A 21,373-nucleotide genomic window follows, 5' to 3' on the forward strand; every position below is an offset into this window, starting at 1 on the left:
CACCAGCATCAAACACATCCATTAGCTACACCGGTGGTCAAAGTCTGATATCAGCTGATTTAAGCACCAGTATTTATAATTATGCATTCATTTTTAACAAATATGTCTTTTCAGCAGAGAGGCCAATCAGCAACACAAAACTGCAGCAAAAGCATAAAATCAGGACATGCAAATAATCCACTGTAAATATGAAAGAAAAAAAAACCTAGATAAACAGAACCCATTTATTACATTTGATGTTCTTTAGACATGAAAAGCAAACTTTTGAGAGCTGCTTTTGTCCAGAAACTCAAATCACAAGCATCAAGAACACAGCAGATCCAACAATCTTACTGCTTAAAACACCTGCAGACACTGAGGATATGCAGAGGTTTGCAGATGACAAATATGTGAAAAAGATTTGCTTTTAGAAATGTCTCCCATCGGCCAAAACAATGAGAAACAGACGGATGGTGGTGTTTAGGGATTTATGAAAGAATCAAATTATGGATTATTTAGTGTCACCAGTAGCAGAAAGACTGAAACCATCAGTGGTTGAGAATGTATCCCAGAATCTTTATTACGGCTTTTCTCTAGTAAAAGCCTCTAAAAGTCCCAGGGTTGTGCAACATTTACAGTTCAAAGAGTCATTTTACTGTCCAGCTAATAAAACTTGTTTAGAGCCCTGAATGTTTCTTGACCTTTAGAAAGTAATTTTTTTTAGCAATATCTACTGTAAGAAATATTTTGCCATTTTTGAAGAACCACAATGTTTTTTTTTCTATTTCTGGTTATAAAATAAAATAATAAAAACTTTCCCCAAATACAAGATGGATACATTTTCTTCTAAGGGATACTTGAGAAAAATTGTGTGAAAACTGATCAGAAGGAAAGCAAAGAAAAACATCAGAAATATTACTGGTACTCTTACTGTCATATGTTGTGAAAATGTTATTTAATTATTCTACAAATTGTTGAAGCATCCTTTTTTTAGACTTTTCACAGGGTCAGTCACTTTCACTACTTGGAGAGAGTAAATGATTCTCACAATGAGCCAAGAATATTGACCTGTAAAGGTTTCATTTTTCTGCAAATTGTCCCTTTAACAACTCTTAGCTTCCCTGATGGATCTTCATTCAGAACTTGAATCATCTCTTTATATCCTGAACATTACAGAGATTATGGTTGTTTTAGCAGGTTTATTGTGTCTTAGCCCAAGCAAGTTTTATATGGCATAGTTAATATTTTATTGATGTTTTTCATTTCATTGTAATGTTTTCCAAATCTAAAGTCTGACTGTAGAAAGAAACTGGTTTTCTGAGTCAAATAGATTTGGTTTGGTGCACTAGCTCTAACCTAAATGATTCCTTAACTAATTTACAGCCTCTAGTCCATTTTTATGTTAGGATGTTGCATAGAAATGCAGGGTTAATGCATCATCTAATGAGGAGGAAGTTCAGGGGTCAGAGTTTAAATAATGATTTTTGGAGAAATAAAACTTGCTACTTCCTGATGAAACACATCCAGGGGGTTTCTATCCCTCCATGATAATGTTTTACCTGCGATATTTCCTGCTTTCTGGTCATAGATGACATGTGAATTTTAGAGGATAATTTCTATTGAACCCATACATACAACAATAAGCAACCCTGCCACTTTATTAGGTACGCCTTGCTAGTGGTTGATCAGTGTTCCCGGTGAATTTTCTAGTGTTGGGTTGAGGGTGGACAGGCCAACAAGGCCCCCACTGTCCTGCACACGATATGCAAAACCCCAACAGAAACAGTGAATCAGCCAATCACATGGCAGCCCTTGATCCATTCTTCATCTTTCAGAAAGATAAAACCTGCTAGATCAGCTGCTTCTGAACTGATCTGATCCTTAATGGCATGACAGCAACACAGCTGCTGCAGATGTTCAGATCTCTTATTCCACCACAGCCCACAGATGCTCTAATGGCTGACGGCCGGGTGACTGGAGGCACTGAGTATCTCCAGTCACATTGCCAACCTCAATGAATTCACTGTGGTTGGCAAGAAAATATCGTAACAGCTGTAGGTTTGATTCCAGCTTCCTCCTATCACATGTCGATGTGCCCCTGGGCAAGGCACTTATCCCCAAGTTGCCCACAGATCTACTCCTACACAATGCGACTGGGTGAATGTGACTCTAGTGTAAAGCGTTTTGGTCAAAATGGCTGGAAAATCGCTACATAAGTTCAGTTCATCTACCACCTCATCATGCTCCCAGCAGGAAAACTGGTCATACTTCACATTGTATTTTCCCTACTAACCTGAATCATGGGCGATCATTGCCGGAGCACCGAGGGGCACCAGGTGGAAGGCCACAGGGTGGCAGCTGACCCCAGCTCTCTCACCTCGTGTCCCTCCTTGCGCCTGCTGGTGGATGATGGCGGTACTGCATCAACTTTGATACATGATGCATCTCTGCCTCCGGAGGTTCGACAGATCCGAGACCAGAACTAAAAATTAGCCAGGGATGCACAGGCCGGTACCACCCAAGCCCCCCTGCTGATTTAATCAGCGTGGCTATGGTATGGTGGGGTGGAACTTTCACTGGCTGTGTCCCTTCATTCATCTACTTTCTTTTAACTGAGTGTGGCAGAAACACAATCAGTCTCTGTGTGTATGTTCACTGAAATAAAAGTTGAGATGGGTTGAGAGAAATTCAAGTTTCTGGTGATTCCTGGAAGCCCAACAGGAGATTTTATAAGAAACATGATGGTCCTGTTGTCTGTCTTTCATAAATGAAAAAAGTATGTTAAATATTACACTTTTACAAGAGTAAAAAACGGAAACAGCTCTTTGCTTAGGATAGCTATTTATATATAGTTATAAATATAGTGACCGTAGTTAATGGATGTGCCTAAACTAATATCTGTATCCTGGAAACAGCAACTCTTACTTCTGCAGGGATCATTTTACAACTAGTTAAACTTGATAGGTTTCTATTTCTTACTTGTTAAGTAATATTTCTGAAACCCAGTCTCTCTTTACTTTCTCATTCAAGAAATATCGTCCAACCATCCATCCGTCATCTTACACGCTTATCCCTGGTGGGGTCACCTGGGGCGCGGGTGTCTAACTCCAGGTGGTCAACAGGTGAGAGGCAGGGTCACCCTGGACAGGCGGCCAGTCCATCGCAGGGCATTTATGAAATGAAACTTCAGATAAGACAGAGTGAAAGTCACTGACTGTAAATTATTCATTTAGAACAGAGAAGATTCTGTTTCACAACATTCACTGAGAAACGTGAGCAGTAACAATTACTGTATTTATGAAGCCAACTAGAACCACACTCACCTTCACACTCTCAAAAAACTAAAAATACATTTTCATATCATTATGTAACATAGAAAAGGGTATAAAAGGTACATCTTCATAAGATGAGAGCAGTAAATCAGTAGCAACCAAGCAGAGATCATTTTATTTCATAGGAAATTCATGTCTCCAGATGTGTTTGTTAAAGCTTTAACAAACACATCTGGTAAATAAGTTCAGCAGTTCGCAGGACTTCATTTAAAAAGAAATCTGATAAACTGCATTTTACAGTTTATCAGATTCTAAAGCAAAAATCACACAGCAAAAATAATGAAGTAATTATTTTATTGACACATTTGTTAATACAAAATCCACTTATATATACTTTGAGATTGACAGAAAGAAAATAAAAAGGATAAAATTAAATGCCTTTCCAAGACGGACTTGTATTGTAAGATAAGAGTTAAAGGCACATTTTTTTAAACAGAAGCAACATTTTATTCAGGATAGGAGAGAAAAAAATCAAAGGTTTTTGAGTAGCTGTCTGAATCATAATTAGATATTTAAAAGACTTAATTAATATTTCAGAAACATCAGAATCCCACGTTCAGATTATCCAAGCAGCTTGGCTGATGCTGCAGTTCTAGCTCTCCTGTGCAAGCAGAGGTTGGTATTTGACCCTGGAGGTTTTGGTTTTGTAGATGATGACGCCGCAGACCATCCCAACAGCAGCAAGGAGACATCCAGCCACAAACACCAGGTTCAGGTTCAGGTTGACAGCTGCAGACGAGAGGAACACGGTGCTGATGGAGTCCTGTCCACATTTTATCTGCTGCTCATAAACCTCATCATACCATCTCCTCACCTGAGCCTCCTCTGGGGTCCGCTTCACGCTTCAGACGCAAAGGACCCTGGGAAACGAAGTGCTTTCCGCTCTCGACCACAGCCTCTCTCCTTCTGCGGCTGAAGCTGCTGGACCTTGTGGAGTTGCTGCATCCCAGTGAGCACCGGGTGTTGGGGTTTCCTGCTTCACACATCATGACTGTGCAGCTGATGTACACCTGAACTCAAAAACACACAGCCGCTAAAAGAAAGGACTCCCTCTGGTGGACAAAAAGCAGAGCTGCAGTCCAGCAACTTCAGAGCTCTGCTGCACTTTGCATCAAAGAGCCAATAAACCTAACCTTTGTGTTTTTTATATTTATGCTGAAGCCAGTATTCCAACAAATTTTCCTTTGTTCTTTGACCTTTTTTGTTCACAATTAGAAACAGTTGTACCGTCATCAACACCAACTGGTCAACATCATATTTAATATCAGCTCCTTGTATCTAAACAGATAAGAGATTTTACAGAAGACCTGACTTGAAACTCTGTGTTTGGCTTTGACAATGACATGTGAAGTGATGCATATGGAGAAGCAGCTGCACTTCCTCACCTGATCATGCAGGCCGATGAACTTGAAGGCCTCCATGCTGAACCTGAACTGCCTGTTGTTGGAGGTGGAGTTGATCTGCAGAGTCGGGTCAACTTTGCACCTGAATGAGACCAAAGGCTCACATCAGCTGCATTAGACTTAGATCAGCTTCATCGACCACCAAACACCCTTTGAAGTTGATCAAAGAAGCTAGTTCTTTATTTGTCTTTTGATGGGAAAACTAATTTGGCTTTAGCGCATCACCTCTCTGCTAAAACCCTAACACTGCCTCCCTGTAACTCAGAGAATAGACTTCTGTTAGTTTATAAATCACTGAAGGCTTCGCACCACAATACATTAAAGATCTGCTGCTGTTGTATCAACCTTCCAGACCTCTCAGGTCTTCTGGTTCTGCTCTGGAATAACATTTTGCTGATAAAATGTTATGTTCGCTCTCAAATTTTTGTCTATATATGATGTTTTTATGATATTTTAATTGTGCTATACAAAAAACTTGAATGATTTAACAGAATTTTTGTTTTTTCGTTGCCTACTTGTTTAGTCAGATATCAGTTTTAAGAATGCATCTTTACCACTATGTGCACTGCTAGCATGACGCTGGAAAGCCTCGCCTCACCCGTTCTCAATGATGGAGTAGGTTGGATGGTAGTTGGGGTTGTCATACGGTGAAGCTCTGCAGGACTCCACAAACATCTCGGTGTTGTTGACAGAGGAGCTGGCGTCCAGCTGCATGTAGATCCTGTCTCCAACGTTGTACTCCAGCGGGTATGAGTTTGGACTGAACATGGCCCGGAACCGATTGCTTTGGTAGAACTCAAACTGGTATGTGAAGGTGCCGAAGCCTTTCTCCCACACCGTGACGTTCTTTCTGTGCACTTTGAAATTCAGCGTCACATTCCCCCGTTTGGGGTACTGGCAGTAGAACCGGGCCTCCACCAGGTGCTTCCTGGTGATCAGCTCGTTCGGGTTGTCTTCCTTTGTCGTGATCTCATTCTTGAAAATGAGGTAGTCGTCGTCTTCCTGCAGAGGGAGTGGTCTGTGTTAAAACAGGGGACTGACTGGAGGTAATGAGTGTGATGCATCAAACCGCTCTCACCTCGATCTGAGTCCCACATTCGTTGAGGGGAACGATGGCGACGATGTGAGAGCTGTTGGAGTGCCTCCGAAGGCTGCAGATGGTGTTGCTGGGGTCACTGAGGCGAAGATGATCCTCTGTGAGTCCAAAGAAGGAAGTTTTGTCAACCTCAACCTTCATTGTGGATTCGGTGCAGGTCACTGTGGCTTCAACTGGAACAAACATAGACGTACTAATCAGAAACAGAAGATGATTAGAATAATGAGAAAACAATGACAACAACGAAAAGCTTTGAAGGGATTTCAAAGGGCCCAGTGATCAACACCATATCTCTAATCTGGACAGAGGAACTTTAGCAATCTGTTTCTGTATTCTCTCCTCCAAACTCACTTTGTCGCTTCCTGATTTCCACCAGAACACACCTCATCTCAGACTGGTAGACAGAACGCCTGAAACAAGATGGGAAGAAACAAACCAAAACATTTCAGCTGAGCAGAGCATTATTTTAAAAATCATCAAAATTGACCTTTTGCAGCACAATTTTTAGTAATTCTTGAGGGCAAGACTATAAAGCTGTTTATAAGGTAAAGAATAAACAGCCATTATGGTTTCAATTACCCATAATTAATTCTTTTTATCAGAAATAAATCCCGGACTCACCCATTCACCGACTCCACAGCAAAGCAGATTGGGTAAAAACCTCCCAGGTCGTCTTCAGTCGGTGTCCATCTGATGATGAATTCGGTTTTTGTGTCCCTGTGTTTGGTGACGTTCGTTGGCCCACTTAAAATCAGATTAGATATCCTGAATAAAAAAGTAATGCAGAGGTTATTGTGTTATTCCCAGTAATTGGAGCTTAAAATAAACAGAACTGCATTACATTCATCATTAACAAGTAATTTAACTAAATACTTTATCATTACGTCGTTTGCGTTACTGATAATGAAATGTGAGTGCATCGCTATAATTCAGCACCCTGAAGGGTCTTCATCTGACACTTAGAGGGGAAACAGTCGCATCCCTTAAAGCCCATCCAGCTGGGCTTTAGGCACACTTGGGCTTAAATACATTAATCACAGGCCTTACATTTTACAGGACTGTTGAGTTTTCTTGTGAGACTTTTTTTCAGTTGCACACAAATATCTGCATTTCATTCTGTGACTCGAGGAGGTTTATTCTATCGGTAGCTAGCTGTTAACATACCCTTGCTAGCTTCTTTTGCCTCCATCATGGGCACAAAGTCAAGTTTACAGTTTTTCCTGTCCTTGATTTGTTTCCCCAAGTTTTCTCTGCTGTACAAAGGTCTTTAAACGTCCTAAACTTGACTTGCTGAAACCTGCAGATACCCTGTCAGAAACTGATCATCTCACTGTCAGACAAATCTTTCATTATGTGTCTGTGGAGAGACGAGTTAGTTTAAAAACAGAATGATTCAGCACTCATATGTTGGTTTACTGGATTCTGAAAGGCCTCTGGTTCTGTGAAGAGTTGCTGTAGGCCTGTTAATTCTTTGTCATTTTTTGTTGTGGTAATGTAGCCATGTGTTAAAATGGTTGTTTCATGGAATGGAGTTTATTGGCTGAATAATTTCACTGTAAAGTTGAACTTTTTGTTAATAAATTCTCATTCTGTATTAGATAAGTTGTTGATGTTTATGTGTTTGCTCTCCAGTTGGGTTGAATTCAGTCCTTCTTGAGACACTGGCGAGTTTGGCTAATAGTCCCAGGTAATCTGGTGTTACTCAGTCACTTAGCTACTTCTTTGAAATTACTTTTTAAAATTAACTTGTCCAACACTGGTTATTACGGACCAGCCGTCAGTGAACTGGTTCTAACTTACGCTGACTGTGTGGCCTGTGCCATGACTCTGACCTCCAGCTCTTTTTCGACCTCTCCTACCATTCGTTCTCCATCTGAAGGTGTTGGAGCCACAAACCGAGGCAGGTAGAGTCCGTCCTGGCATGAAGGAACAGGAGGATCCACTGAAGAATGGAAGAAGACAGGAGCTAAACTTAGTTATGAAAAACACAGGAGAAACTAAATGTTGTCCTGTAATGATCAGGCAGAACGCTGTTCATTTTGTGAATTATCGTTACTAAGTTTCAATTAAGGTCAAAATTGGAATACAAACTTCTGTTTTGGGTTTCATATATCTGTACATCTGATTCTGAAGAAGTCCGTGCCGCGCCGCTCATTAACCTCACCACACATCACTGATGCTGTATTTCTACAACTTTATTTTCCAGCAGAGTTCCAGTGACGTCCACGTTTTGGGTCAGACGGTGGAGACAATGTCAACTTTAACATCCTACTCTGTCAAAAGGTCCATCAGTGATGGAGGTTACATACTTTACCTCCGCCATGCTAATTTTAAATGTATTTATTTGTATCTAATTTGAGTGGCCAACGAGACATTCATCCAATTTGGATTGTGGGAGGAAGCTGGAGTATTAAGACTGTGCCACGTATGCATGGAGAAAAAAATGAAGTCTATGCAGACTGTACTGCATACAGGGTTATTGAAGATATCCTTAAAATATGGTGCACAACAAATATTTTCAAAGTTTACATGGATGCATGGCAATCACATTATGGAGACTCTTTACCTAGAATACTTTAAAATCTCACTTTTATCTTCCAAATTTACTCACTTACATTTCTGCAAAATTTTGATCATTAGTTGTTGGTTTAGAACAATGGTGCAGAATACTTCTTCAATATATTTATATTTTTAAATTACCTGTAAAATCAGAAATAATGTCAGAACCTCATTAGAAACAATTAAACCTTTCTTACCAAGAAAAGCAAACTGAAGTGGTAATTCACTGATGGGGGAAATATTTCCCTTTTGGTGGGTTGTACTTTGCAATCCAGATGACATAGTTGTCGTCCACCGCTCTCGCCATGGGGTCGTGGTTGCAGCAGGAGTTGTTGAAGTTGTTGAACTTTTAGTCACTGATGTTGGTGAAGATGTTTTTGTAATTGCTGGATGTGAAGTTCTAACTGTTGGTGCAACTGAAGGTGTTTTTGAAATTGTTGGTGCAGTTGAAGTGGTTGTCCTCCACGACCAGAAGGGGTCAGTAGTTTTCAGTGTGACTGAACTCTCAGTTGTTGCAGGAGTTGACCGCCACCTCCAGGAGGTAGAGCGTTCTGGGTCTGCGGTACCCTGTTTGGTTTCTGGTGCACCGGTTGTTAATGGGTGCCCCACAAGCACAGCTTCTACTTTCCTCTTCATCCTTGTAATCAGTGGGAACTTGTGAGCTTTCGACCCATCTGAGTATAACAGATCGATAGAGCGTCGTGGGAAGTCTTCTACCACCATCTCAAACCCAAAAACTCTGTGATCAGCGTTGGTGGACTGGTAGCTCAACCTGCAAGAATCCTGACAAAGTTAACACAAACAGATTATCAAAAGGCAGTCCCCTGTTATTTGAACTACTAAAAGTGTAAATAAACCTCCCAGCTCACCTGATCAAGTTGAAAACCTGAGATTGAATTACAGTTGTCACATTCGATGTTTGGGACGTTCCCGTACCGACACCGGACGTGGTCACCATCCGCATCAAACGAGGGCAGGTTGTATGTTCTCGGGCAGTTCTGAGGAACTCTTCATTAGATACAAGAAACACTGCAAATAATGTTCTGCAAACAATCTCTTTATTAAGGTTAAAGAATAAGTATGAGGAACATTAGTGGTTTAGGCAAACAGAAAATCATACGTCTGTAAATAAAAACATTAAGTTTAAAACACTAAACTACCCATGTAAAAAGAGAACAACTAAAACCAAAAAACTTTGGACACCTTCTGTGCTTCTTTCATGCTTCTCTGCTCTGAATCTTTTTTCATGCAATATTTTGATTCAAAGTGCTTCCTTAGGAATTTGCACTATTGTTTACTTTTTGGAGCATTTAAATGTACTTTCTCTTTGTCTGGTACAACTTAGATCACACTGATTTATTCAAGAGTAAAGATTTGGAAAACTAAATTAAACAGTGAAATAGTAGGATAACTACCTGATGAAGGGGAGGATGGCAATGTTTGGGGATTTATTTGGTTTTCTAGTGTCCGACCTCGTTCCCAAATCCACAAGCGTGTTGAGCCTCCAGTTAGTGACAGAGTTACGCGTTGAGGTCCAGCAGCAGCTAGCTGCCCTGGTTTTTAGGAAAGAGAGGACGGACACATTCATTCAAGCTTGGCACCAAACACTGATAAATTATATTAACTGGTCTTTGTTTTGACATGAAGAAAACTTTCACCTGAACTTCACCGGTTTGTCAGAAGGGAAACTCCAACTCTCAATGTTTTCTGCTTCACACCACTGGTTTTCATCGGATGGTCCATCTGTGCTGCTGTCGATTTGAGATAATTGTCTGCTGGTGGGGGAGGAACAGTTTCCGCTGTAACAGTACCAGTAGTGGGAGTAATCACAGGTATCATAAGTAGCTCTGGTCCGGACTGACAGCTGGTGAGAAAAAACATAAATAAGCAAAAGATTAATCAACATTTTTCATGCAAAGAATCTGTTTTTTTTTTTGTTCTCCTTAAACCAAACAAAAATGAAGCTAGAAATGTAGCCTAACTTATGAAACTAACTGATCCATTTCTAAATATGCACATCAGCTGATATGTGCATGTTTAGATGAAAAAAGGATCGAAAATGTTGAGCATTAAATCAGAAGCAAAATGTACAAGAGTCAAAATTCCTGCAAAACACTTTGTATTCAGCAGATTAAGCATGGAAGCCGTTTATGCTTAAATTCTTATAACAAGTGGTTTGACTGTTCTTACTTGTTCACTTATCAATCATATAAAGAATTAAATACTTAATGGATAAATATTTTAGCAAGTGAATTAAAAATGTTAATGTTTTGTCACTAAGTAAAAATTTCTGAGATTCTGGAACTACTAGCATATGAAATCTAAGGCAAAAAAAAAAAAATCAAAAAATGTTCTTAAAGAAAACATCTTTAATTTTTTTAATTAAAAAAAATGAAAGTTGTCTTAGACAAGGTTCACAAAGTAAACCAGGGCTCACTTTCTATGATATTTTGAACTTTTACCTTCTATTTTACAATTTACATATAAAGTGTCTTTGCAAGAGGCTCAAGGTAAAAATAATTAAATGTACAATTTTCTTATGGTAATTTGGAGAAAAAACATAAGATCTGTGTGAGAATATCCTCCTATAGTTATAGATTTAAAATGACTGTTCTCAACCTTAAACGATCCGTCGGGGTTTCTTCCTCTGTAGACGACGTTCATGGTTCCTCCCCAGTGTTGCAACGCTGAGATGACGGAGGTCAGCAGGAGCAGCTGAAGGAGGAGCAGCACTCTGGAGACCATCATCACACCCCCAGCACAACTTTGATGATGCTCACATTTACCTGCAGCATCTTAAATACACCTGTCTGAGCAGCGAGGTGCTCCAGGTGAAGGATTGTGTACTTCAGTTTGGAGCAACAAGGCAATTGCAGAACTGGTTTTATGGAACAATTGGGATTACAAAACTTTTACTGTAATTACATGCAACAGTGAGTTGGGCCACCCATCCACCTCCACACACAATGAAGCTTACCGTTTCCCACTTTTAGAGCATTCAGACTAGTTATCGAAATCTGAATAAATCAATCCTGTTTTGCGGTCCAGCAGCTTTGCCAGTAACAGAAGAGGAAATACCCGCATGATTACACAGTGGAGAAAGAAGATATACGTTTGTAGTTTTTTTATGTGCTTAAATTATCAGCATCAAACACAACACCAAGGCGTTAATATAATACATTGTCAAAATACTGGGTCAACCTTCCAGGTCCTTGAATCCAGGTGTTCCACTTACCTTCATGCCAACAGGTGTAACACACCCAGCACCTAGGCATGCAGGCTGTTTCTATAGATATTTGTTAAAAAACAAAATATGTAATCAGGAGCCCAGCAAACTCCAGACTGGTGGCTTTATGGAGTGACACCAGTTAGATAAGTTTGGAAGAAAGTGGGCATGACAGCAACTGATCCATGAACTGGAAGGTTGAGTAAAATCCTGGGCTGGGATCACCAGTTTTCTCAAAAGCCAAGGAAAGCTTGGGCACTGCGCTGTGTGCGGTTTGAGATTGTAGCTCTAGGGGAATTCAAGAAATTTCTAGATTGAATTGCTTGTTCATGAGTGCTAACCCGACAAACAGTGCTGGGTAATAAGCCTGTCCTTCAGGTGCCATCTCAGTTGGGTAACTTTTTGTAAAGACGATATTATACTGTGGCCACAAGAAAATTTGTAAAGACGTCCATAAAGACTGGAAAACCATTGACCAGAACTCTGAAAAATCAGAAAGTTCTGACTGCACATTGCAGAGTATTATGTAGACTATGTTGTAAAAGTTGTTTCTATGGTAAAATTTTAAAACCACAGTGATAAGATGGTGATAAGCCTGGCAAATAATAGTCTCTCTTTTCACAGATTTTATGTGAACTTACTATTCATGAAGGCACAAAGGAATAGGATTTTTCAAAGGCTCTGCTTCACCCTTTGTCTTTGGTTCTTTTATTCTTGGAAACAGAAGAAGAGTACATTTCTTCTCATTGTACACGTAAGGTAACAACACCCCCTGCTACTTAGACCGTTAATGCACAGTGAAAAACAAAGAACAGCTGAGTCTGAACTGAAGCAGTTCTTCTAACTGAAAAGAAACAAAAGCTAACAAAGTAATGTAACCCAATCCAAAATAAAGGTATTTAATACTGAGTTAAGTTCATGGAAGGTGTAATAATTTAGAATGTGTTAAACATGTTTGTAATAAAGTAATAAGTTCCGGGCCGTGTAATAAAGAGTTTCCAGAGACAGGACTTTGGTTTGTAATGGATGATTCTTTTATCATTCAGGAAGCTCATATTTTGCTTAGATGCTTTTAAGGTGTGCATTGTTCTAAAAATAATTAAAAGGCAACATGCTGGAATGCTGGATTTTAACACGTAGGTCTGTCACGATAACAAATTTTGCTGAGCAATTACTTGTCTAAAAAATTATTGCGATAAATGATAATATTGTTTCAAGACCTTTTGACACTGATTTAATGGAAATGACATAATAATGCATGTGATTTCCTGCCATAGATAGATACACTTTATTTTCAAAAGAACATATAACATTGGAAATGATAAACTAAATAAACAAAAATAAAAATAAAATGGATTCTCAGTCTCCATTAACAAAAAACGTACTTGAATAAAAACTAAACATGAAGCCAAAGTGGAAATAAATACTGCATTCAACCAAAAGAGTGCAGATTATGAAGTCTGTATTGCCCTTCAGTAATCAGTAGATTTAAATAGAGAAGACGGGCACATCCGACCACCTAATGCTAAGTTCATACCACACGATGTTTTCCCCCTATTTTCTCCTTATAACAATCTTAGGTCGTTGGCCGATCTAAGATTGTCGCTGCTGATTTCGTAACCGATCATCCTGCAGTGTGATGAGTTTCGGTAGATCGTCGTGGCCGCTCCGATCTAAATCAGGGTTTTTTCCCGACTGGGAGCTTAACGCTGAATGTGACAGGTAGCCAATCAGAAAGCCGGATTCTCCTCCTGGGAATCCCAAACAGCTGACACGGCGCAACCCGAAGTCCAGCGGACATTGGAGATGATATGTGGAAACAACATTAATATTTATTCAACATTTTGTGCAAAGAACATAGGAATCACAAGGGGAGGAGTTGGAGCCAAATTGCTACCGCAGCTGATAAACCCGGTAAGTTTTCAGCTGTTCTTCGTTAACGTGACATAAATAGGTTATAATGATTTTCATTCAGTCAGGACTTTACGCTGACTCTAGCCACATGCATCACAGGTTCTAGTAAAGCATTGATTAATGCCTGGTTTTAAAATTAGTTAACTGGACTTGTAGCCATTATTTTGTGCCCATGTGGCTGGACACCACACGGCACGACGAACCCGATCGAACCGTTTTACCGAGGATTTCTGTCGGCTAATGTGTCTCAGGTTTTGAAAATGGGCCGACAGTCGGCCGACAGCTGGTGTAGTGTGAGCTGGACATTAGACTAAGGAAGTAGGAAGGGAGGGTCAGTGGAGAGCACCGGAGCTGAGCTTTTTTCATTCGGTGTCATCAAGAGAAAGGAAGAGACGATAAAGCCAATAATTAAAATGAGGTCGATAGGTTTAATTTATGTGCGATTAATTGATCTATCGTTTATCGCGACAGGCCTAGTTACACGTTTTCTATCCAGTGCTGAAAATGGCTTATCAGAATTCATTGCTTCAAAAGTTTTCAGTCTCAAGTTTAAATAGATTTTTGGAGCTTTGCGCAGGAGTGCAAACTTGGGAAGCTCTGATCCTGAAGCTGCAGGTGGAAGAAAGAAAAAAAGCTACTAGTGTCTGAGAAAAGGCCCATCCATTGGAGAGAACTCAGAACTCATATGCATGCTGCAATTTATGTGCTCCATGTTAATTATTGTCTCAGTCAACATTTTCTCAGTCACGTTATCTAATACTTGTTTGTCACCATAATTCTGGCGCCGTTGGCAGGATCCCATGTGTGGCTCATGGGATGAAATGACCAGAAGTGAAGAGACAGAAGAACTGATCACAAAATTCACATTTTCCACCATTAGAAAATATGAATCCAATAAGCTCAAATTTCAACAGTGACCTGGTGAGGATTCCTTATAATTATTCAATAAGCCTAAATCTTCATTTATGAAATGAATCTGCAGGGTGTGATGACAAAACTGGTAGAGCTAAAGTCACAGAACAGACAAATGATTCACAAATTTCACTGAAAAACATTTGCATCTTTTAAGAGTCTTTTTATTGAGCCATTTAGAAATACCAAATCCACCCTTAAACAAAGGAAATAACATAAAAGTTAGAAATAATTTTAAAAAAAGTAATATATAACTGAGGCAACTTAGTTCAAAACTGACTAATTAAAACAGACAAACATTTAATCTGTGCTACCTTCATCATATAGTGCATTACAGAGCAGGAGGAAACATATTTTCATGACAGAACAGTAACTCAGCAACTGCAGTACCAAGTGAAGAACTTTCTTCCAGTTTTGCTTAATAAGAACTTTATATTTCCAGTTGGATCTTTCTCTTCAGCATAAGACAACGTAACTGGTAATTTATTCAGCTGTTTGCATCTAGATTAGTTTATAAAATTACATTACTTCAGAAACACCCAAGATCTCACATTACAGCAACACTGTTCCAGTTCTAGTTCTCATCTGCAGGCAGAGGTTGGTATTTGACCCTGGAGGTTTTGGTTTTGTAGATGATGACGCCGCAGACCATCCCAACAGCAGCAAGGAGACATCCAGCCACAAACACCAGGTTCAGGTTCAGGTTGACAGCTGCAGACGAGAGGAACACGGTGCTGATGGAGTCCTGTCCACATTTTATCTGCTGCTCATAAACCTCATCATACCATCTCCTCACCTGAGCCTCCTCTGGGGTCCGCTTCACGCTTCAGACGCAAAGGACCCTGGGAAACGAAGTGCTTTCCGCTCTCGATCACAGCCTCTCTCTTGTTGCGGAAGTTGTGCATCGTGGAGTTGCTGCATCCCAGTGAGCACCGGGTGTTGGGGTTTCCTGCTTCACACATCATGACGGTGCAGCTGATGTACACCTGAACTCAAAAACACAGCCATGAACAGAAACCACTCCCTCTGGTGTTTGTTTTCATATACAATATGTTAATAATTTGTTATTTTACATAAAAATTGTTACTTTTGTTCAAAAATTTATACACAAACAGATGCAAACTATATTCAGTTGGTGGAAAAACTCCAATTCAATTAAAACCTTTTCCAGTGCGGTCTATTGCTCACCTGATCATGCAGCCCAATGAACTTGAAGGCCTCAATGCTGAACCTGAACTCCCTGTCGTTGGGGGTGGAGTGGATCTGCAGAGTCGGGTCAACATTGCACCTGATGGAAACCAAAGGTTCATGTTAACTGGATTAGATTTAAAGCATATAGATGGAACCATTATCCTCATCATCGTCAAACATCTTCAGGAGTTGATCAAATAAACTGGTTCTTTTCTTGGCTTTTTTATAGAAAATTTACCTTTAAATAAAATTCTCTTAACTAACCTGCTTGTTTTGGCAGTTTTAAATATGAATATTTTGACATTTTAATTTGATTTTTGTCATTTTATCTGCATGTCTTAGCCAAAATCAGTTATCAGTTATCATGCATGTTTTAACCTGATGGAAAGCCTCGCCTCACCCGTTCTCAATGATGGAGTAGGTTGGATGGTAGTTGGGGTTGTCATACGGTGAAGCTCTGCAGGACTCCACAAACATCTCGGTGTTGTTGACAGAGGAGCTGGCGTCCAGCTGCATGTAGATCCTGTCTCCAACGTTGTACTCCAGCGGGTATGAGTTTGGACTGAACATGGCCCGGAACTGATTGCTTTGGTAGAACTCAAACTGGTATGTGAAGGTGCCGAAGCCTTTCTCCCACACCGTGACGTTCTTTCTGTGCACCTTGAAGTTCAGCGTCACATTCCCCCGTTTGGGGTACTGGCAGTAGAACCGGGCCTCCACCAGGTGCTTCCTGGTGATCAGAGCATTTGGGTCATCACTGCCCGTCGTGATCTCATTCTTGAAAATGAGGTAGTCGTCGTCTTCCTGCAGAGGGAGTGGTCTGTGTTAAAACAGGGGACTGACTGGAGGTAATGAGTGTGATGCATCAAACCGCTCTCACCTCGATCTGAGTCCCACATTCGTTGAGGGGAACGATGGCGACGATGTGAGAGCTGTTGGAGTGCCTCCGAAGGCTGCAGATGGTGTTGCTGGGGTCACTGAGGCGAAGATGATCCTCGGTGAGTCCAAAGAAGGAAGTTTTGTCAACCTCAACCTTCATTGTGGATTCGGTGCAGGTCACTGTGGCTTCAACTGGAACAAACAGATGTTTTAAATAATTAGTAGACAACAAAAAATGGCCTGAAATTTAAAGTAACATGAATAATTTCTGTAACATTGTCTCCACTGATCGATGGAACTGTTTTATCCGTCATACTGAAGGTATTTCCGTAAACTCAGACTTACTTTGATGCCTTTGGATTTCCACCAGAACACACCTCATCTCAGACTGATAGGCAGAGGACCTGAAAATGTATTACAAGAAACTGTTTCATTTTCCTTTTGACTAAAAGCACTTCTGTCGTATATGAAATAACTACTGTGTTCAACTACTGTGCTACTGCTATTCTCATCAACTTAACAATGGGAAACACACCCTGACATCCCTAACATGTACATTAAATGAGGAAAAAGACTGTTTGGTCTGTTATGAAGAGTTTGCCTCATGGCTGAGGTGAAAAATAAAAGAGACAAAAGATGAACTAAGTCCTGGTCTCACCCGCTCACTGATTCCACCACAAAGCAGATTGGGTATTGTTCTCCCAGGTCGTCTTCTGCTGGTGTCCACCTGATGACAAAGTCGTTATTCGTGTCCCTGTGCTTGGTGACGTTTGTTGGCCCACTGAAGATGATGTTTTGGATTCTGGGTGACAAACAAAGCAGAAGTTATCATGTCATCAGTGTTGATTTCTCATTGGCATCAGCCTTAAGTAAACTCTGGTAACTTACGATGAATATGCTGCAGTTGCCTTGACTCTGATCTCCACCTCTTTGTTGACCTCAGCCGTGATCCGTGCTCCATGTGAAGGTGTCGGAGCCACAAATTTAGGCAGGTAGAGACCCTCCTGACATGAGGGAACGGGCGGGTCCACTGGGGAATAAAAAGAAAGAAACTTTAAATAGCCATAATATAACCTTATTTTCCTCACTTATCTTGGTACTTAAGCATTTTGCATTATACTTTACTTCTGAATGAAAGATTTTCGTATATATCAGTCAAAGGGTCTGGTAATCTGGCTACATTCACACTTCCAGGCACACATGGAGAAGAAGGGGAACCAACCTCTACTTTGGGTACATTTATTAAGGAAAAAATACAACATTGGGAAATCATAGAATGTTCCACAATCTATGATTTTCTGTTCCCTGAAGAATACTGCGTCTCACTGAGGCCTATTTGTCTTAACCACTTTTGAAAAGGAAATTTGACGATTTACTGTTGGTGATGAGCTCACATTCTTTGAGATCAAAAGGTCTCTTTGCCTCCATTCGAAGGTTTTGTGTTAAAGCGGTTCCCTACCACCAGGTCCCACACCTGGACCGGGCAGTTGGGTCGTTGGCAGTACTGGTCTAAAAGTTTACTAAAATTTCCACTCAGAAGAAACAAGCAAAAAAAATTATTGATCCAAGTATTTGCCAGAGGTATGAAAATTTGAGTTTCAACTGTTTCCACCTAGATCCTAATTTTTTTCCTACTATGACACAAGTAAACTCTTCTGGGACTTTAACTGGAACGGTGAGACTGGAGTTGAATCCCATTTCTTAGGGTTAGTCTCATTTCTCAGCACCAGACCTGCGTATAAATCTGTTCCCTTAAGCTTATCCCTTAGAAATAAGAGTTAAGGGTTATGGTATGAAATGGTATTCAGCTTTTATTTAACCTTTACTACAACACTATCAGTGGGTCTGGTTTGAAAAAAAGACGAACTTTATGGCACTTTATGGCCAGTTATTTACTGAAACCAGTAAATGTGTTCTTACCTAGAAAAGAGAACTGCAGAGGTTGCTTACTAAGGGGAGTACTGCTCACACTTTGTCTAGTTGTGGGAACAGTGGTGGTCTGCCACCACCACCATGGGTTGCTTGTTGTAGGTGTAGTTGTAGTTGTAGTTGTTGGTGCAGTGGTGGTCTGCCACCACCACCATGGGTTGCTTGTTGTAGTTGGTGCAATGGTAGTCTGCCACCACCACCATGGGTTGCTTGTTGTAGGTGTAGTTGTAGTTGTAGTTGTTGGTGCAGGGGTAGTCTGCCACCACCACCATGGGTTGCTTGTTGTAGTTGGTGCAGTGGTAGTCTGCCACCACCACCATGGGTTGCTTGTTGTAGGTGTAGTTGTAGTTGTAGTTGTTGGTGCAGGGGTAGTCTGCCACCACCACCATGGGTTGCTTGTTGTAGTTGGTGCAGTGGTAGTCTGCCACCACCACCATGGGTTGCTTGTTGTAGTTGGTGCAGTGGTAGTCTGCCACCACCACCATGGGTTGCTTGTTGTAGTTGGTGCAGTGGTGGTCTGCCACCACCACCATGGGTTGCTTGTTGTAGTTGTTGGTGCTGCGGTGGTCTGCCACCACCACCATGGGTTGCTTGTTGTAGTTGTTGGTGCTGCGGTGGTCTGCCACCACCACCATGGGTTGCTTGTTGTAGTTGTTGGTGCTGCGGTGGTCTGCCACCACCACCATGGGTTGCTTGTTGTAGTTGTTGGTGCTGCGGTGTAGGCTTGTCTCTTCATCCTTGAAGGCAGTGGATACTTGCGAACACTTGATCCATCAGAGTAGAACAAATCAATAGTGCCCCGTGCGTAGTCTTCTATCACCATCTCAAAACCAAAGATTCTGTAGTCGGAATTGGTATACTGGTAGCGTAAAGTGCAAGAATCCTGAAAAAATAAACACATACTAATTAAACAGTTAATCATCACAGTTTTATATGAGCTAATAATATAATTTGAAATATGTGACTGACCTGGTCAAGCTGGAAGCCTGAAGGGAGATGGCAGTTGTCACACTCGTATCCTTGGAGATTCCCATACCTGCAGCGGACTCGGTCACCATCAGGGTCAAAGGCAGCCAGCCTGTACGTTCTGGGGCAGTTCTGAGGAACTCTTCATTAGGTGCAAACACAAGTTGTAAAATCAGCAAACCAAGAAAAAAAGTATTTTCAAACTCTCTGACACTGACTTGATGGAAATCACATTGAAAATAATAAAGATATTTTGGTTGATTCTTTACATTTGATTGTGTTAAATGTAGATCAGTTACAGAAACCAAAGGATGGTTACCTTAAGAAGGGGACAATGGCAATATCAGGTGATTTATTTGGTTGTCTTGTGTCCGACCTCATTCCGAAATCCATGTGGGAATCGAAGTTCCAGTTACTAACCGAGTTACGTGTTGAGATCCAGCAGCAGCTAGCTGCCCTGATATTTTAAAAGGACAGGACAAGATAAAGCTTCATGTATATTTTGCCACCAAAAACAGCTTTTCCTAACATGAACGATGATATTCAAAGTGATTCCATTCTTTCAAATATGAATATATTTTTACATTTGTAGAAATGCTCACCTGAGATTGAAAGGTTTGTCACTGGGGAGGGTCCATGTCTCAACAGTCTCTGTTTCGCACCAACTGTTTTCGTAGGATGGAGTATTGGTGCTTGTGTCAATTTGACTTCTGACTCGAGTGTTTGCATAGCCGCAGTTGCTACCGTAACAATACCAGTAGTGGTAATAATAACAGGCATCATAAGTATCTCTGGTTCGGAGGGACATCTGTGGGTGAAATGTTACAAGAAAATATTAAACTTTACAGCACAAGGTGGTTCAGTCCTTCATTAAATGACTGATTTATAATTTTTGAAAAAGGTTGAAACTTTTTGTTTTAGGTAATCAATACTAAAACATATTTCAGAGGGTTTTTTTCATTTGAAATTGAAGTAGCTGTAAAGCAAGAAAATGGTTTTAAAATGTTTTCATCAATCAGTTAGTTACATTTTTATAATTTTTTTAATGTGGGCAATCATCTCAAAAGTCTTGAAGAAAAGAAAGAAAATGTAATAATGCAATAAAAAATAAAGATGTAATAAAGAAGATTCAATAATTCATTTAAATTTTATTATTTCAGTAAATCCATCACTATGTGAGCCACAGATTAATTCCACACATACTAATGATTTTAAGTTTTTATCTCTGTTAATTAAAAGAAAACATAATACAGAAATGTGGGTTTCATGAAAAGTATGTTTGATATGTGCTTAAAGGATGTAATTTTAAAAAGATAATTAATCCAACAAACAAGCCTCATTGGAACACAAATTCTGATTTATTGAACATGAATGTGTTCACAATCTTCCTCACAGTTTTGTTTGATAATTGTTTATTTTTTGCCATTTTATTGGAAAGTTTCAACATCATCTTTCTACAGACATGAAGCAGGTTTGAATTGTATTAATATAGCGCAACTGTCAAAACAAAACATTTTCATGATAAATATTATCCTGTTAAATCTAATATAAAATGTTAGTGTTTTTTACCTTAACTGTCCCATCAGGGTTTCTTCCTTTGTAGGTGAAGCTGGTGGTTCCTCCCCAGTGATGAGACGCCGACACCAGGGAGGTGAGCAGCAGCAGCTGCAGCAGAAGCAGCACCGCGGAGGCCATCTTGATGCTCTGAGCTCAACTCTGTCTCCAGCGATGATGCTCCCGTCCACCTGCAGCATCTTAAATACACCTGCCAGGGCAAAGGGGTGTTGCAGGATGAAGGAATGAACAGAGAGCTGGAGAACAATGAGGCAGCTGCAGAACTGGTTTGGGAAAACAAGCAAACAGAAACCAGAGAATATTTCACTGTAATAGATGCATATGAAGAACAGGATGGAAAAACTTTTCCAATTTTCTGCTTTGAATGGATAACTAAACTTTATTAAACAGCATTTTCTTGAACAAATGAGTG

The 21,373-nt window shown here is 40.3% G+C and overlaps 2 protein-coding genes across 2 annotated transcripts; both read right to left on the minus strand.

Moving 5' to 3' along the window:
• Positions 1–3,588: 3,588 nt before the first annotated feature.
• Positions 3,589–5,982, minus strand: LOC106932974 (CUB and zona pellucida-like domain-containing protein 1). The gene is made up of 5 exons (XM_088004534.1): positions 5,793–5,982; positions 5,313–5,716; positions 4,697–4,796; positions 4,126–4,321; positions 3,589–4,040 (listed from the first exon to the last, which is right to left on the minus strand). The coding sequence occupies exons 1-5, from the start codon at positions 5,949–5,951 to the stop codon at positions 3,904–3,906; spliced, it is 996 nt and encodes a 331-aa protein (XP_087860660.1). The 5' UTR covers positions 5,952–5,982; the 3' UTR covers positions 3,589–3,903.
• Positions 5,983–14,563: 8,581 nt separating this feature from the next.
• On the minus strand, positions 14,564–21,128 carry LOC106932975 (uncharacterized). Its single transcript, XM_015011963.2, has 13 exons — positions 20,956–21,128; positions 19,989–20,194; positions 19,706–19,843; positions 19,390–19,528; positions 18,412–19,303; positions 17,380–17,521; positions 17,150–17,293; positions 16,837–16,895; positions 16,493–16,683; positions 16,013–16,416; positions 15,610–15,709; positions 15,218–15,407; positions 14,564–15,132 (listed from the first exon to the last, which is right to left on the minus strand). Exons 1-13 carry the CDS (start codon positions 21,079–21,081, stop codon positions 14,996–14,998), a joined length of 2,868 nt encoding a protein of 955 aa, XP_014867449.2. The 5' UTR covers positions 21,082–21,128; the 3' UTR covers positions 14,564–14,995.
• Positions 21,129–21,373: the final 245 nt, after the last annotated feature.

This window comes from Poecilia mexicana, unplaced genomic scaffold (assembly GCF_051168715.1).
Source record: "Poecilia mexicana isolate PSO_F unplaced genomic scaffold, ASM5116871v1 scaffold_3, whole genome shotgun sequence".
Classification (NCBI taxonomy): Eukaryota; Metazoa; Chordata; class Actinopteri; order Cyprinodontiformes; family Poeciliidae; genus Poecilia; species Poecilia mexicana.

Excerpts from the sequence above, each read along its gene's own strand:
- LOC106932975 (XM_015011963.2), bottom strand. The coding sequence starts at position 21,081 with ATGGCCTCCGCGGTGCTGCTTCTGCTGCAGCTGCTGCTGCTCACCTCC. Across the intron at positions 20,195-20,955 it reads ACCCTGATGGGACAGTTAAG|ATGTCCCTCCGAACCAGAGA; the intron begins GTAAAAAACACT and ends TTTCACCCACAG. Across the intron at positions 17,522-18,411 it reads TCTGCAGTTCTCTTTTCTAG|TGGACCCGCCCGTTCCCTCA; the intron begins GTAAGAACACAT and ends TTTATTCCCCAG.
- LOC106932974 (XM_088004534.1), bottom strand. The coding sequence starts at position 5,951 with ATGAAGGTTGAGGTTGACAAAACTTCCTTCTTTGGACTCACAGAGGAT. Across the intron at positions 4,797-5,312 it reads TACTCCATCATTGAGAACGG|GTGCAAAGTTGACCCGACTC; the intron begins GTGAGGCGAGGC and ends GGTCTCATTCAG. Across the intron at positions 4,041-4,125 it reads GGACCCCAGAGGAGGCTCAG|CTGTCAACCTGAACCTGAAC; the intron begins GTGAGGAGATGG and ends TCTCGTCTGCAG.